The following is an 18,254-nucleotide window of genomic DNA, read 5'->3' as shown; positions in this document are numbered from 1 at the left end:
CCCACAGCTGGGACTACAGGCATGAGCCACTGTACTCAAATGAAACAGAGGCACAGCACAACGAATGGTCCCAGTAAAAAAGACCCATTTGTCACTACCTGGCCCCACTGGTATTTTGTGGTAGAGGTGGCCAGGAAAGAATAATCACTTGAGAGGGGACAGGTGCTCTCTGCTCTGACTTCTGTCTAGTGCACTAGTAGTCAAAGCTGCTAAAGAGTTATGAAGAATGTGTCATTTGCATATCACAAAGTTTTATTAATGTAATTTTAAGGTCAATTAAACTAATTTTATTCAAAGTAAGTCTACATTAAATTACAATATTAACAATCTCTAGACACAACGAACTTAAAATATAAGAAATAAAAATAGAAATCTGTTTGGTCTTTCTTAGACCACATATCATGGAACTCATAAATGAAAATTTTCAAAGATAGAAATGACAATTAAAGAGTGAGGATTTTAATATGGAAACCCACAAGGTGTCATATTTTAAACCCGCATGTTTCAAAAAGAGACTCTTTTAATAATTTAGCACAAAATCAAATTATATAAACTTGGTATATTCCAGAAAATATTGCTTTAAACACTTATGCCATGATCAAAATTCCTTTGGTAGCTTTTAATCAAAATGAAACATGCTATTATGTAAAATATAAAGTACTTTTAAATGTTATCTCAAAAGTATCTTTGTCATAGTTACCCTTCTAACATCACTACTGAACTTTCCTTTCACTGTTCAACCTCATGTATATATAGACAACACAAAACCAGGTACCAACAAAATCCTTTTAATCTTTCCACAAAATAACCTCTGCTTCACAACACCAAGACTTTAAGTCTCCATAAACTTTTTACAGTTTACAGCAGAGAACAAGGATCGTCCCTGTGCATGACTGTAAAAACGAAACCAAACTTTACGATTGCAATCATAGAAATACTGCAATTAAAAAAAATCAAAGAGCAGTTACCCCAATGCAAAAAACAGGGACTGCCAGACTCAATCTTAGAATGGAAACACACACTAGCCCCAAACCCTAAAACAGAGATTCACAAGCAACTCAGCTGAAATGAAGAGACGCAGCAGGGCGGACACCATGGCCTTGGCACCTCAGGGAGCTCACTTAGAAACCTGACTTGCGAAAAATCAGCCATCAAAGTTTACAACTTTTGGAAATACATGAAACACAGAGGGGCCAGTGGCTAGGATGCATCATCCATTCGCCAGCTTTGAACCCTGGCTCTTTCTAATGTTCACCCACGAAGGGCCCTTGTTTTCACTCTAAATGCTGATCATCTGAGCGAGCTGTCTTCAGGGATACCTAAGGAATCTTCAGAGCTAAAAAATGCAGCATCTAGGGTCTTCTTCATTGTGCACTCATGATCACACACAAGAACAAACCAAACTTTCAGCTTTTTGACACAAGAACAAGACCTTTTAAAGGAACTTCTCTTTAGTAACATCTTCTTGTCCAATCTCAAAGTTATTTTGCACAGAGTAACAGAAACAATTTAAATGCCTAAAAGAACTAGAGGAAAAACTGGAGGGAAAAAGATACATCTGCAGGTTGAAGTCTTGAGCCTTGTGAAAGATGACCCAGGAGCCACCTCCCTTCCTTGGCCTTCCAATGTCCACAGCTGGATCAATCAGAGTCCCAGAAATGGCACAGGTGTGCTTCCTGTTCTGAGGGTACATTCTAGTGTTTCATGAAGGGGAACCGTCTGCAGATGCGTCAGGCCACGTAGTGGTACTGATTCGGATTGTCTTTGTCTCTCTCCATATAGTCTCTGTCTATCAGAGATTCAATTCTCTTTTTCAAATCTCCAGGCTAAAAAAGAAAAATAAAACCCCCCTAATTATAGTGGCATTAAATTTACAAACATTTACATACAAGGGGTATATGCATGAAGTATGTAACTATAATTATAGAAATATATATACAAATAGATATTTATCATTTATAATTATACACACATTTATGAAATGAACAAAAGACAAAGTTAACGTTATCTCTTGAAAAAAAAAGTGTCCATGTGAGTTTATGGTCAGAGCATGGCTTCCTGAGGGACGTGTGAAACTTGTGAAATGTACATACATAATCTGCCATCAGTAAGAGCACATTTAAGCAAGGCAGACCCGACATCTGCCATCAGTAAGAGCACATAAGCGAGGCAGACCTAATCACATGACACATTTTTATTTGAAAGGAAAATCTCATTATGTCTTACTGGGGCACTTTCATCCTTTGAAAGGATGCTTCTGCCTAAGTACTGTATTTTATTTTATTTATTTTGTTTATTATTAATTATTTTGTTTTATTTATTTTGAGATGGGGTCTCCTTTTGTTGCCCAGGCTGGAGTGCAGTGGTGCGATCTCAGCTCACTGCAGCCTCCACTTCCTGGACTCAAGCAATCTTCATGCTTCAGCCTCCCCAGTAGCTGGGACCACAGGCTGTACACCACCATGCCTGGCTAATTTTACTTTTTGCAGAGAAGGGGTCTCACTATGTTGCCCAGGCTGGCTTCAAATTCCTGGGCTCAACCAATCCGCCTGCCTCAGCTCCCAAAGTGCTGGGATCACTGGCGTGAGGCAGTGCACCTGGCCTGTATTTTTATTCTTATGTATTTATATAGTTATTGCGTGCCATGTCCATGTAAGTGAAACTACAATCCCAAGTGTTCCTGCTCTAAGAGTAGGTGACTGAGTAGACGAGTCCACAGCCACAGCTCGTCTCTGCCCAGAGGGAACAGCCACTCCAGCTCTGCTGTATTAGGAAGCAAATCTGTGTGAGCACTTACGTGCAAGGCTCTCCCTATACAAGGGAGACCCTGTATTTTCCAAACAAACTTAACCTTCTATTCAGTGATAAGCTACACATTTTACAAGATGTGGCTGAGGACAGGCGCGGTGGCTCACGTCTGTAATCCCGGCACTTTGGGAGGCTGAGGCAGGCGGCTCACGAGGTCAGGAGTTTGAGACCAGCCTGACCACATGGTGAAACCCTGTCTCTACTAAAAATACAAAAATTAGCTGGGTGTGGTGGCACGTGCCTGTAATCCCAGCTACTCAGGAGGCTGAGGCAGGAGAATTGCTTGAACCCGGGAGGCAGAGGTTACAGTGAGCCGAGATCATGCCACTGCACTCCATCCTGGGGGACAGCAAGACTCCAACTCAAAAAAAATAAGGATGTGGCTGAAAACCCAACTACCCCTGAGAGCAGAGCGGGCGCCCTGGTCTGCCACACTCTACCCCTGAGAGCAGAGCGGGCGCCCTGGTCTGCCACACTCTACCCCTGAGAGCAGAGCGGGCGCCCTGGTCTGCCACACTCTACCCCTGAGAGCAGAGCAGGCGCCCTGGTCTGCCACACTCTACCCGAGAGCAGAGCGGGCGCCCTGGTCTGCCACACTCCACCCTTGCTCGCCTCTGCTTCGCGCTGGGCCTGGTTGTTTGCAGTGGCAACAGGAGACGTGCTCCAGCTGGTGGGAGGAAGGGGCAGTGAACCTGATGGTGCTTTTGGAGCTGCACAGCGCCCTGAGGACGGCACCTCATCTCTGCAGGGAAGGGGGCAAATGCGGGCTGATGGACGGTGGCACTTCCACCAGACTCTTAAGTGTTCGACTATTTAGTGCATCTCAACTTTATTCCCTTGATGGAATGGGAGGCTCAAACTGCACAACATGGAATCTGGGGACTTTCCCTCCAAAGCACGTGTGGCTGGTCCCGTCCCTGAGAGGCCAGGCGTCATCAGAGTTCAGTATTTCCTGGGTTGATAAATACATGTAAAAAACGTTTCATAATACTTTCCCGGCTTATCCTGCATCCCACATGTGGCAGGACAGTAAATCTCAGTTCTGAAAACACAACGCGGGTTGACAGGCCTGGGCTGACTTTCATAAGCAACAGCAACAGTAGACTATTACCGTGGTGGAAAACGCAGTGTAGCCTGTAAATGCTGAATAAGTTAGTTATTGTTATCATTTCCTTAAAATCTTGTGATGCAACCTTGACAGCTACTATGAGAAAAGTGTTCAGCTTTCCATGTCCCATCTACCTCTTCCCTTCCTGAAAATATGAACAAGCGCGCACCATCACTGGGAAGGAGAGTTTTAGGGCTCTATCATTTCTGCAGTGGCGATGAACAACACCTGGAATAAAGAGCTTCATATTTGCCAGTTTTTCTACATTCAGTGTATACACAAAGCACCATGAATAATGCAGGTCAAATGATATGACTGAACATAGAATTAAACACGCTTTGTCAATTGTTTAGCAAATACTACAAATTTAATTATGCTAATGTTACATCTACCTTTACTGGAAATTTCAGCTGATTATATAATTCAGAAACTAGAAGATTATGACCAAGAGTCTTTCTCATCTTCATTATTCTGACGATAGCAGCATCAATCTGATATTGTCTATCCTGAAACACTCTCTCAGTGGTGCTAACTTGTTCCTCAACCTATACAAAAAAAGAAAAAAAAAGTTAAGTGTAAAGCTATATTTTCTTTTTATTTTATTTTTTGAGATGGAGTCTCACTCAGTCTCCCCAGCTAGAGTGCAATGGCGTGATCTCGGCTCACTGCAACCTCCACCTCCCGGGATCAAGCGATTCTCTCGCCTCAGCCTCCCGAGTAGCTGGGATTACAGGCACCCGCTGTCATGCCCGGCTACTTTTTGTATTTTTGTACAGGCAGGGTTTCACTATCTTGGCCAGGCTGGTTTTGAACTCCTGACCTCAGATGATCCGCGCACCTTGGCCTCCCAAAGTGTTGGGATTACAGGCGTGAGCCACCACGCTTGGCCTATATTTCAATATTAATGACTTGATGTTACCGAATTTGATGGGCAATGTTCTTTTTTATTTTTTTGAGACAGAGTCTCACTCTGTCACCCAGGCTGGAGTGCAGTGGCGCGATCTCAGGTCACTACAAGCTCCGCCCCCCGGGTTCACGCCATTCTCCTGTCTCAGCCTCCCAAGTAGCTGGGATTACAGGCAGCCCCCACCACGCCTGGCTCATTTTTGTATTTTTAGTAGAAACAGGGTTTCACCATGTTAGCCAGGCTGGTCTCGATCTCCTGACCTCGTGATCCGCCTGCCTCGGCCTCCCAAAGTGCTGGGATTACAGGCGTGAGCCACTGAGCCTGGCTGGAAATGTTCTTTTGATGCAAAGAAAGGTCACACATTGGATGAATCCTACTTTATTATGCATGCTTATTTGTTGTAGCAAAATGTATCTTCCCAGAATAGCAAAACTCCAAAACCAAAACTTAATAGCTGCAACAACTCTATGTATGATGTAGATTAAAACTAGCAGCACACTAAACAAAACATAATGACCATCAGGATATATTCCAGAAATGTAAGTGTTGATCAATATTAGGAAATCTGTGAATATAAGTGAGAGCATTGTAGCAGTTGAAAGGTTAGATTATATGACCATCTTGATAGATGCTGAAAAGGCATGATAAAATTGAAAATTGATTTTTTGACTTAAACATTAGCATACAAGGATGAATAAAAAAGGAAAGAATCTGCACATGATAAAACATGGTTATCAGAAACAAACAGTAAATACTAGAGACAACTTAACCTTAGTCCAGTAGGAACCTGATGGGGATCTGCAGTTGAAATGAGGGCTGGGGGAAGGTCTGTGCATACATAAGAGGTAAGTATGCTTCAGGATGGGAGAGACTCCAAGCTTTCATCACATTTTCAACAGGATCCATGACCTCCAAAAAGTTAATATCCTCTGAACTAGAGATAAAATTAGGAAGCTCAGCTGCACTGCTATTCCTTAAAAACATTACTTTAGAGGTTCTAACTATGCAATACGGGAACAGACTAAAGAGGTATATTGAAAAGGTGCAGACAAAACGATCATTATTTGTAGATGAGCTGGAAAATCCAAGAAAATCAGGAGAAAAACTTTCAAAGCTAAAGAGTTTTGTAAAGTGGCTGGAAATAAAATAAATATACAAAGATAAATAGCATTAATACATACATTCTGATAAAAACCGTCAGAAATGTAAAGAAAAAAGGTCCCCTTTATAAGATACCAGCATTTCATTAGCCTGTCTTGCTTAAAACTCTAGTGGTTTTCCAAATGCTTCACGAATCTGAGCCATCTTCAGAGTGTCCAGCTGTGGCTGCCTGATCAGGCCTGTCTGGCTCAGCTTCCCCTTTTGGCAACGACACTGCAGCCAGAGGCCTTCTTTCAGTTCCTGAGCAAAGCTAGTCACTTCTTCAGGAAAGCGTTGGCTAACGACAGTATCTAATTAGACTCTCCTGCACTTCTCTATCCTAACATTGTCCTCCACTCTTACAAGTTAGTCAATGTGTGTGATCCTCTGCTACCTCTCTGCTGGAAAAGACTGAACACTCCTAGAAACAAGGACTTATTCTTTATTGTTAATGGATGAATTCTCAGTGCTTCACAGAGGACCTGGGCCACCACAGATGCTCAATAAGTATTTGTTGAATGAATGAAAATTTATGACTAGCAAGAAATATGCAAGACTTACAGAAGAAAACTAGAATGCTCTGAGAAAAAGATTTGTATATATTTATATATATACACATATGTATGAATCAAGATTTAATATGATAAAGATAAAAGCTCTGCAAATTAATTTAATGCAATATGGATTAAAAATGTCAATGTTCTTATTTGGGGGAGCAAAGGCGTGATACAATTATTGTGAAGTTCATTGGAAGAATAAAGTTATAGGAATAGCTACATTAATTAAAAGAAGCTGGTGCCGGGCATGGTGGCTCACGGCTGTAATCCCAGCACTTTGGGGGGTCAAGGTAGGAGGACTGCTTGAGCCCAGGAGTTCAAGACCAGCCTGGGTAACATGGCAAGGCCTCATCTCTACAAAAAATACAAAAAATTAGCTGGGCATGGTGGCAAATGCCTGAGGCTGAGGTGGGAGGATCGCTTGAGCCCAAGAGGTTGAGGCTGCAGTGAGCTATGATCACATCACTGCACTCCAGCCTGGGCAACACTGTCTCAAAAAACAAAACATAACAAAACAAAAAAAATGGCTGGCTATGAAATAGATACAGAATTTATAAAAGAGAATTGAGAAACTGACCTATATGAATTTTATACATAATAAGGTGATAATTCAAATAACTTGTCCAAGGATGATATTTTAAATTTGGTTTTGGAAAGGATGGGGGCAGTTAGACTGTTTTCAGACACTAAAATAATTTCTGCAACATGAAAAGAAAGATTTAAATGTAAAAATTTCTAGAAAAATAACATAGTATAAATGTTTTTTAAAACTCTGGTTAAGGGAATTTCTCTCTTAGGCCTATGATATGGTTTTGAATATGTGTCCCCTCCAAATCTCACGCTGAAATGTGGTCTCCAGTGTTGGAGATGGGGCCTGGTGGGACGTAACTGGGTCGTGGGGGCAGATCCCTCATGAATGGCTTGGGCCCTCCCCTTGGTGACGAGACCTGGTCGTTTAAACATGTGGGGCACCTCCCTCCCTGTTTTTGCTCATGCTTTTGCCATGTGAGGCACTTGCTCCCCTTGCACCTTCCACCATGACTGGAAACTTCCTGAGGCCTCGTCAGAAGCTGAGGTGATGCTGGCACCATGCTTCCCGTACAGCCTGCAGAACCGTGAGCCAATTAAACTTCTCTTCTTTATAAATTACCCAGTTTCAGGTATTTCCTTATAGCAATACAAGAATGGCCTAATACAGCATTACAGGTTAAGTCAGAAACCATAAAAGAAAAGGAGACTATATTTGAGAACTTAAGAACTGTTATGTGAAAAAAAAAAAAACCCACTAAAAACAAAATTATCTGTCAAAAATGACAAAGCAGGCTGGGCATGATGGCTCACGCTTGTAATCTCAGCACTTTGGGAGGCCGAGATGGGTGACTCACCTGAGGTCAGGAGTTCGAGACCAGCCTGGCCAACATGGTGAAACCCCGTCTCTACTAAAATTACAAAACTTAGTTGAGTGTGGTGGCACACGCCTATAGTCCCAGCTACTTGAAAGGCTGAGACAGGAGAATCGCTTGAACCCAGGAGACGGAGGTTGCAGTGAGCGAGACTGTACCATTGCACTCCAGCCTGGACGACAGAGTGAAACGCAAAAAAAAAAAACAAAAAAAAAACGACAAAGCATTAATATCCTTAACATATAAAGAAAACCTACTAATCAGTAAGAGAAAAAACATTATAATAAATGCATTTGAAAAGCAATTAGAAAAAGAAAAATACAAATGGCTAAGCATAAAAAGAGCAGCATCAACATTTATGAAGTGCTTACAAGTGTGTGGCAAAGAGCTTTCTAAATGATTCATTTAATTCTCACAACTTGAGGTAGTAGTATGTCTATTTTAAACATGAGAAACTGAACATTAGAAAGATTATATAATTTGTATAAACTACTGAGTGTTAGAAAGATGCTGTAAGGAATCAGAAATGAAAACTGCAACAAACTATCTTTGCGCTGCTCAGAACAGGGTGAGCAAAGGACAGGTGGAGGTGGGGGCAGACGCTGTGCTCTGGTGAAATCTGCCAGACTTCAACTTGGAAAAGAGCAGTCAAACTAAGAAAAGTACACATTATTTTACCCAGCAGCTCCAGAGCAAGAATCACACTAAAGAAACAATCTAAAAAGTGCACAGCAATGTCTGTGCCAGGGTGTTGAACGTAATCTTATTTTCAGGAGGGGCAGTGGAGGAATGTTAGTGCCTGTGGCCGAGGGCACTGCCAGCCCTGGTGGGTCTACACAACCGGCACTCTGCTCCTGCAACAAGTCCTGACCAGGAGAAGACTGTGATCGGCAACGAAAACTGGCTAGAGGAGGGCCCTGACAGGTGCCATACGTACAGTGATCCCAGGTGTTTTTTCTTTTGTAGAGTTTGGGGTCTCACTGCATTGCTCAGGCTGGCCTCAAGCTCCCGGGCTCAAGAGACCCTCCCGAGTAGCTGAGACTATGGGTGCATGTCACTGTGCCTGGCTTAGTGATCCCATTTAAAAAAAGTTTACATATACTCACACCACAGAAAAAGGCCGTGACCACAAACAAAAAGGGCAATAGTGGTTATCTTGGAAGAAAGAACTGATAGACCTTCTCACTTTTGCCCACTATAAAAGGTGTACCCTCAAAGGAGTTAAAAACTTAAGCCCACATAAAAACCTGCACAGAAATGTTTATAGGAGCTTTAATCATCATCACCAAAACTTGGAGGCAACCAGATGTCCTTCAGCAGGTGAAGGGATAAGTTGTGATGCATCCAGACATGAAGAATCCTTCAGTGCAAAAAGCAAAGAGTTCCCAGCCATGAAAAGACATGGTGAAACTTAAATGCATTCTAATACATAAAGAAGCCAATCTGAAAAGGCTACACACTATGACTCCAACTGTATGGCATTCAGGAAAGGGCAAAACTATGGTGACAGTAATAGGGTCAGGGCTTGCCAGGGGCTCGGAGGGAGACAGGGAGACAGGGATACAGTGACAGAACATAAGAGAATTTTTAGGGCAATGAAATTGTCCTGTATGATCCTATAATGGTGGATACATAACATTATACATTTATCCAGACCCACAGAATGTACAACACCAAGAGTGAACCATATCAGATTCTAATACCATAGAAAGTGTGGATAATTTTCGAAACCCTATGACCATGGGAAGTTCTGGCTTAGCACACAAATTTTTTGTGAATAGGAACAACATTAAGTGGCTTTTTTTCTGATTTTCTTTCCTACTGAGAATGTAAAGTTAACGAAAGCGACATGAAAATGAGTACTCTTATAAACATTACATAGTCAGATTATTTTAGAAATGTGCTTCAGGCCTCTAACAGCCAAAAACATTACTACAAAAACAAATGATTCCTTAACACCCTATAAGTAAAAAGAGAAAGTTTATACATACAGTTTCCTTCATCTGAATTTGGTTGATCTTTATTCTAAACAACTTGTGCTTGAACTCTCCATTAAAAATGAACTTGTCTCCATCTTCCACTTCCTTTCCTTTGGGACTTTTAATCAGCACACGTGCTTTGCCACAGGCCAGGGACTGCAGCGTTCTGCGCAATTCACTATCCTCTGAATGGGAAGCAAACGCAGGCAAAGGCTGGCGTTAAACCAATGAGACTCAACGACAGTAAACGAATCATGCAACAGTAAACGAATCATGCTACCAAGTCTATGTCTTATCTTAAAACAAATATATGCTTTAAGAACAACTCATGGAGCTATGCACTCTGCGGTTTTCGTACCTATCCCCGTGGCCATTTTTATCTCCTCAAAGCTGAAGCCATCTCCCTCGTTGAACATGAGGAGCACCAATGTCTGGAAGAGGGACACCTGGAATTCCTTCTTCCCCTGGAAGAGAAGGCCTCATCACACCTCTGAAGCTGTGCATGTACAATCTTTGAAAAATTAAAAGAAGCTTCTTTTTGCTCTCAAACTTTTTTTTTTTTTGAGAAGGAGTCTCACTCTGACACCCAGGCTGGAGTGCAGTGGTGCAATCTCAGCTCACTGCAAGCCCCACCTCCCGGATTCACGCCATTCTCCTGCCTCAGCCTCCCGAGTAGCTGGGACTACAGGTGCCCGCCACGCCTGGCTAATTTTGTATTTTTAGTAGAGATGGAGTATCACTGTGTTAGCCAGGATGGTCTCCATCTCCTGACCTTGTGATCCACCCAACTCAGCCTCCCAAAGTGCTGGGATTACAGTCCAGCTTCCTTTTGTATGGGACTGACTGCAACATAGGGGTGAATGAAATTTGGCCTTATATATCCCAGGATGATCTCCTTTTCTATTCAGGAGTTCCTGCTGTAGCAACTTGCCACATGCCTCCAGGTCAGACCCGCGAGAGGCACACGAGAGTTCGGGTGGCAGTTGGCGGCTCCCTCTGCAGACCCAGCCCTGACTCATCACAAGCCCATAACAAGCCCTTCCTGCACACCTGGAGAGAGCTGCAGTTGATGGTGCTGGTACAGACCCTGCGGAGGTCAAGTTCAACTAAAGTCAGCAAGTAGGGCAAAAACTGGGGATAATAGAAATTAACTTTCCTAATACCTTAAGGAAGAGTATATATGGTTTTATGTATACGACTCTCTACAATAATATATATAAAGTAGGTATGTATAACTTAATAATGTACAGCTAAGTTTATTATTAATATAACAGCTATGCAAAATAGGAATTTTATAATGTTTTTGCTTAGTGTATATAATTGCCCTGTTTCATGATAAGCTCCTTTCATTGATCAGTGCATTGTATGCATTCTCCCCTCTTCAATAATCGCTCATAATAACAGCACTGCAACAACTATTCTCACTCATTAATCCATGAAAATGTCTTATTAAGATGAGTTCCTAGAGTTGAAACTAAGGCAACAATTCGGCAGTGTTGTCAAAGTTCACGATGCCAAACTGCCCTTCCGAAAGCTCACTACAGTTTATGCTTCTTCCAGTAGGGGCGAGTCTGTTTTTCTTTTTTTTAGGCTTTATCAAATCTCTTAGTCAAAAAGTGGTATCTTACTGTATTTTACTTTGAAGCCCTCTGTTTAGCAGAGAAGTGTAATGCATCTTCACGGATATTAATTTTTTTCAATTTTGCTTTTATGAGTTGCCTCTTCACATTCTCTGCTCTTTTTTTCAATAGGTAAATGGTTTTCTATGGATCGATTTCTTAACAATTTTTATTGATTGGAATATTAACCCTTTAACTGTTATTAATTTTGTTGACTTATAAAAGCTAGTGAATTAAAGTGAAACACTCCTTTTTTGCTACCAAAGTCCAGTAACAATAAAATTATACTAACATATTTACAAACAATAAAAAATAAATGAGACAACTTACTTCTTTAAACTCCGCTTTTAAAACAGCATGTCCCAAAGTAGTTTGCCATTGAAGTTTTCGACCACTGTGCTTTCCAAGATAAAATGCCTTAAATACTTCCTGAAGTTTAATCATCTGTCAAGCACAGGAGAACAACAAAATTATGCTACACACCATCCATCTCAATAGCCCCCCATTCAATGCACAGAGTTTTACAATTTTTCACAGCTGAATTAAAAGGTCAGCTCTATATTCTGACACTTTCTGGATTCCATTATCTGTAAAAACGTCCTCAATCCTTGAACTTTGGGGCTTCCCAGTGCCAACGAGATAATGCCTGCACTGGTGTTTCATGGTACAGACCAGCTGTATTCCGTGGTCTCTGTACACACCAGGGCTTGCTGGGGCCAGTGGCACAGAGTGAAGACTGGAGCCATCAAGAAAAAGGTGTCTGAGGCCAGATCCTGTGTCTCAGCCTGGCCATGCCCAGCCCTGGCCTCGGCTGGTGTTCCCTGAAATGAGCGAGGCTCCTGCTTCCTCATCTGTGAAGGGTGACACCACCACCCCTTGCGTTGCATTGTGCAGGCGCTGATGGTACCTCCATCAGGGCCTGCACAGAACGTGCAGCACGAGTTAGTTGTTTCTATGATTAGTTTCTGGGTGAATTTCTTTTCTTTTTTGGAACATAGGCTTGCTCTGTCAGCCAGATTGTGGTGCGATCCTAGCTTACTGCAGGCTGGACCTCCCAGGTGCAAGTGATCCACCTGCCTCAGTGTCCTGAGCAGCTGGGACTACAGGTACATGACACCACGCCCGTTGATTATTTACTTATTTATTTATTTTTTGTAGAGATGGGTGTTCTCATGCTGCCCAGGCTGGTCTTGAAATCCTGGGCCCAAGCGCTCCTCCTGCCTCGGCCTCCCAAAGCACTGGAATTACACTGTGCCTGGCCTTGAGTGAACTTCTTACATTTTCCAAACTTTCTACTGATCCTTAAACATTGTGGTTGCTGCATTTTCAAGTTTCCAGCGTTCAGTGCACCAGCCTTTCCCATGGCCCAGATCCTGCTCGTGTTTCCTGGACGCCTCTCAGGGGCAGGCTGTGCGTGACTCTTCCGTGCGCGGTGCTTTCCCTGACTTCTGCATGCCCTTCCTGGTCCGTCATACTCTCCACTCTTCAGCTTGATCCTGTCTGGTGTCCACTGCACCCGGGCTCTCCGACGAGTCTGTGCTGCGCACGTGAGGGCTCATCAGTTTCGCCTCAGGAGACCATCTCTGGACAGCCCGGGGCGTGGCCTCCCCCTGCTCTCGTCCACTCCACAAATGCCAATGCTCCGGGACTCAGTATCCACCTATATGTCTTGTATGGGTCCATTCTTTCACCGCTATAAAGAAATACCTGACACTGGGTAATTTATAAAGAAGGAAAGTTTAATTGGCTCACAGTTCTGCAGGCTGTACAAGTAGCTTGGCTGTGGAGGCCTCAGGAAACTTTTAATCATGGCAGAAGGCGAGGGGAAAAAAGCAGGCACATCTTCACATGACCGGAGCAGGGAAGAGAGAGAAGGGGGAGGTGCTACATACTTTTAAACAACCAGATCTCATGAGAACTCACTCACTACCATGAGCACAGCAAGGGGGAAATCTGCCCCCATGATCCAGTCGCTTCCCACCAGGGCCCTCTCCCAGCAGTGGTGATTACAATTCAGTATGAGATAGGGGCAGGAACACAAAGCCAAATCAATCACTCCTCTCCCACATGCTCACCATTCCCTGTGTCTCTGGATGGCTTCCAAAGATCTTGGGACAAAGAAAGCGTGAAATTCTAACCTCTGATCTCACAGACCTGGCCTGTGCCCCTCCCACCCCCCAAGCCCAGTTTAATCGATCATTCTACCGTCTTTCATACCTTCTCCTCCCCTCAGACTTTCACACACGTGGTTTCTTCTGCTGGATCCCATATCTCATCTCCCTCATGAAACCTACTCATTTCCAGAACCGCCTCCTCAGAGAGGCCTTCTCTGACACCCTCTTAGCTCTACCAGCATCTATAGCACGGCGTGAATGTGGACTCTGGACAGGGGCTCACAGGGCAGGGCCTCTGGCTCTCTGACTCCCCATTGCAGCACTGTACATGGCACCAGCAGATGCTGCATAAATGCCTGCTGCTCTCTAGACTTGATGTGCCCTTTTAGTTTCTCTGTGTTTCTGTCTAAGCTGTGCCATCAGAAATTCCTGCCAACCTCACACCTGCTTGGCAATCTCCTCTTCATGCTTCAAAACTCAGCCCAAGAGTCACCTTTCTATGAAACCACACATATAAATCACCTGCTGCACCTATTCCCCTTCTTCAATGACACCAAATCCCAGGAGCGATACCATCGATTTCATTTCATTTGTAGGTATTTCTGTATCTCTAAAGGACAGGAACTCTTTTAGGAAATATATCTACTATGCCATTACCATACCTAAATAAAAGTCAATAATGTCATAAGCCTCTTTTTTCTTTTTTTTTTGCCTTGAGAAGTACCATGGTTTGTGATAAACCTCTTAGTGCATCTCTTTCCTAAAAACCTTCTCCTTGGGATTCACTCCTAGGACTGGATTGGTATTAATGAGGATAATTATCATCATAATGCTATCGTTTGGGTACTATGTGCTAGCTACCAGTCCAGGCCCAAAATGGGTCAAAGACTGAAACATATGAGCTAAAACTATAAAACTTTTGGGAGAATACATAGTGCTATTTTATTTTCTTTTTTTGAGACACGGTCTCGGGTCTCACTCTGTTGCCCAGGATGGAGTGCAGCGGCTCGATCAAAGCTCACTGCAGCCTTAACCTCCCAGACTCAAGCAATCCTGCCACCTCAACCTCCTGAGTGGCTGGGTCTGTAGGCGGGCACCACCACACGCGGCTAATCTATTTTTTGTACAGACGGGGCTTTACCATGTTGTCTAGGCTGCTCCTAACTCCTGAGCTCAGGTGATCTTTGGCTTCCCGAATTGCTGGGATTACAGGTGTGAGGCACTGCACGTGGCCTCGTCAATTTTTTGTGATCTTGATTTGGCAATGGTTTCTCAGATATGACAGCAAAAGTAACAACAGAGAAAATAAATGTGATTTTACCATAATTAAAAACTTGTGTAGAAAGCACACTATCAAGAAAGTAAAACGACAGCCCACAGAATGGGAGAGAACACTTGCAAATCACAGATCTGAAAGGGTCTAGCACGCGGAATATGAAGGGCTCTTATAGCTTAATAACAAAAGATAAACAGCCCAGTCAAAAACTGGGCAAAGCATGTGAACAAGACATTTCTCCAAAGAAGATATGCAAATGGTCAATCAGGACATGAAAAGATGCTCAACATCAACAGTCATCAGGGAAATGCAAATCATGGCAAGATGAGAGACCAGCTCACATGGACAGGGATGGCTACAATGAAAGAGGCAGATCACCGGTGTAGGTGAGAAGGTGGGAAGCTCCTGTGATTGCTAACTGGAATAAAAGCTGCTGCAGCCACTGTGGGAAAACAGTCCGGCAATTCCTCAGTAACTTAAACTTCAAGTTACTGCATGACTCAGCAGTTCCACTCCCAGGTATATATCCCAAAAGAAGTGACCGTAGGTGTTCAAACTAAAACTTGTACACCCATGTTCATTGCAGCATTATTCACAGCGGCCAAAAGGTGGAAATAACCCAAATGCCCAATATTTGGTGAATGGAGAAACCAGATGTGACCTATCGATACAATGCGACATTATTCAGCCAGAAAAGGAATAAAGCACTGATGTATGGTACAGCATGGATGGACTTTGAAAACAGCACGCTAAGTGAAAGAAGCCAGACACAAAAGTTCACATATTGTATGATTCCATTTCTGTGAACTATCTAATGTAGACAAATCCATAGAGACAGGAAGCAGATAGTGGTTGCCAGGGTCTGGAGGAGAGCAGGCTGGGGAGGAGCTGCTAATGGAATGATGGAAAAATTCTGGAATCAACAGGGGTGACAGCTCTGTAACACTGTAAATGTACCACTGGCCTTCTGTGTCCACGGGTTCCACAGCCATGGATTCAACCAATCTCAGGTCAAAAATATTCGAAAGAAAAAAAAGGATGGTTGTCTGTACTGAACATGCACAAACTTTTTTTGTCAGTCATCCCCTAAAAGGCCAGGAAGAATCTGAACAGACAGGTCTGTTATTGTACTGTTAACAATACAGTGTAACAACTATCTACATAGCATTTGTTAGGTATTATAAATCATCTAGAGATTATTTACAGTATATGGGAGGGTATGCATAGGTTATATAAGATCTCACATTTATATAAAATAAGGGACTTGAGTCTGTGAAGTTTAGTATCTGTGGGAGTCCTGGAACCAACAGCGTGCAGATACTGAGGAACAACTGCACTTGATGTTACTGAACCACACACTTTAAAAAGGTAACTAGAATGTTAAAGTATATTTTACCACAATAAAAAAATACAGTATGGTAAGCTTCAAACATCTTCTGCTAGAAAACAAAAAGTACTAAAAAAATGATGTAGGCATATCAAAGAGCAAAGGAACCAGCGTTAAGGGTGGCCCACGGACCACATATGGGACAATTTAAGCATCAAAATAAGTACATAAATTAAGAATCCGTGAGTTCATAATGATATAAAGAGAGAGAAATAAATAAGTAAATAATGGGGGTGGAAAGAAGGGCTCTTCCTTAGAATGCCAACTTCTAAATACAGATAAATGATAGAGCTGGAAAAAAATCCCCATTCACCAGGTAAAAATCAATTCAGGCAGGAATCGCCACACGGGTGACAGCTGGATGAGGATTAAGATGTTTACGTAGCGTTGAAATGTCTCCTCACAGATTACTTAGTGATTACAAAAGGAAAAACACTAACGATACGGTGGAGAAAGCAGCCAGCACCTTAACAGGAGGATCCTATTGAATGTCACCAAGATACTGGGGCATGTGGTAGTGTGCACCTCCTGCCAGGATCCTGATGGGGACACGGGGCATCTGGCTGGACCTGCCCAACCTGAACCTACTCACAAGGAGCATCGAAGGCCGCCTGGGTCCTGGGCTCGGCTGGGTACCGGAAAAACATCACAAAGGACATATCTGAGACAATCAACAGCAATGGGGTGAAAGTATTACATCAGGGTGAACGCCCTCCTTTGACAGGTGCTTACGTTCTTGGGCAAGAGCCACCAGAATATTAAGGGGAAGGGAACGGTGCAGGAGCACAAACATCTGTGGAGAGGAAGGGACAGCAGCACGTGGCCAACGTGGAAAGCAGGCTGCCTGGCTTTCTTTGAGCACCCCGCACATGTTCTCTAAGTCTGGCTAGGACACCTCAGAAGCAAGATCTCTCACTCACCTTCTCCCACTCCACCTTCTCCCCCAAAGTTCTCCTGGAATGAGAACTCCTCTTCCCCAAGGCAGGCCAGAGAAAACTCAAACCCCTCTTGCCCAAAGCCAGCCATAAAGCCTGGAGATACTACTCTATGCTTCCCCTGCCCTTTTGTGTAGGATCTGGATATTAAGAAGTTCTCTGACCTTCCTTGCTGATAGTTAAGTCATAAGACTCTTGTTCCAGAGGTGTCCTGCCCTACACCTGGGAGGAAAGAACATTGCCCAGTGAGGCCAAGAAGAATCTGAACAGACAGGCCTTACTGGTTTCCCCACTACTCTACTACTGTTAGATGATTCTCTTCTGTCCAGTCACATTGGTAAGAGTTTAGGGGTCTGTCCCCTCTAAATCTCACGGTGAACTGTGATCTGCAGCGCTGGAGGTGGGGCCTGGTGGGAGGTGTTTGGGTCATGGGGGTGGATCCCTCATGAATGGCCTGGTGCCCTCCCTGCGGTAATGAGTTACCACGAGATCTGATTGTTAAGGAGTCTGGGACCTTCCCCCACCGCCTGTTGCGCCCTCTTTCTCGCCTACTCCCCCTTTGCCTTCAACCTTGAGTAAAAGCTTCCTGGGACCTCATCAGAAGTTGCACAGACACAGGTGCCATGCTTGTACAGCCTGCAGAACCATGAGCCAATGAAAACTCTTTTCTTTACAAATTACCCAGCCTCAGGTACTCCTTTATAGCAATGCAAAACAGACTAACACACCTATTTCTACATGGCTGCCCATTCTTTATCAAACCTAAGCATAACAATGGACAGTCTTCCCTGGGTCTTTGGTCTTCATTTCTGAAGCCTGATGTGTTAAATAAAACTTTGATTAAATAAATTTGTTACGGTTTTCTCCTCCTAATTTGTCTTTTGTTAAGGGAGCATTGGCCATGACCCTCATGACGGATAAGAAAAGGAATCACACTGTCCTACCACTGTAGCTGTGAGTCTTTCTTCCCTTCTCAGCTGAGGAAATCATCATTCATCTTTACTTGAGATCAGGCTTAAGG

The 18,254-nt window shown here is 43.3% G+C and overlaps 1 protein-coding gene across 1 annotated transcript in view; it reads right to left on the bottom strand.

The window, feature by feature from the left end:
* Positions 1–231: 231 nt before the first annotated feature.
* Positions 232–18,254, bottom strand: part of CUL4A (cullin 4A) — a 54,780-nt gene continuing 36,757 nt past the window's right edge. Inside the window, exons 16-20 of the mRNA XM_003279760.4 lie at positions 11,852–11,965; positions 10,261–10,366; positions 9,915–10,087; positions 4,309–4,461; positions 232–1,826 (exon numbers count right to left, since the gene is read on the bottom strand). Of these exons, the coding sequence (XP_003279808.1) occupies positions 1,731–1,826; positions 4,309–4,461; positions 9,915–10,087; positions 10,261–10,366; positions 11,852–11,965 (642 nt within the window). The 3' untranslated portion in view covers positions 232–1,730. The remainder of the gene's footprint in view (positions 1,827–4,308; positions 4,462–9,914; positions 10,088–10,260; positions 10,367–11,851; positions 11,966–18,254) is intronic.

This window comes from Nomascus leucogenys, chromosome 5 (genome assembly GCF_006542625.1).
Source record: "Nomascus leucogenys isolate Asia chromosome 5, Asia_NLE_v1, whole genome shotgun sequence".
Classification (NCBI taxonomy): domain Eukaryota; kingdom Metazoa; phylum Chordata; class Mammalia; order Primates; family Hylobatidae; genus Nomascus; species Nomascus leucogenys.
The sequence above is the reverse complement of the archived record's forward strand: the minus strand, read 5'-3'. Positions and strand labels throughout refer to the sequence as shown.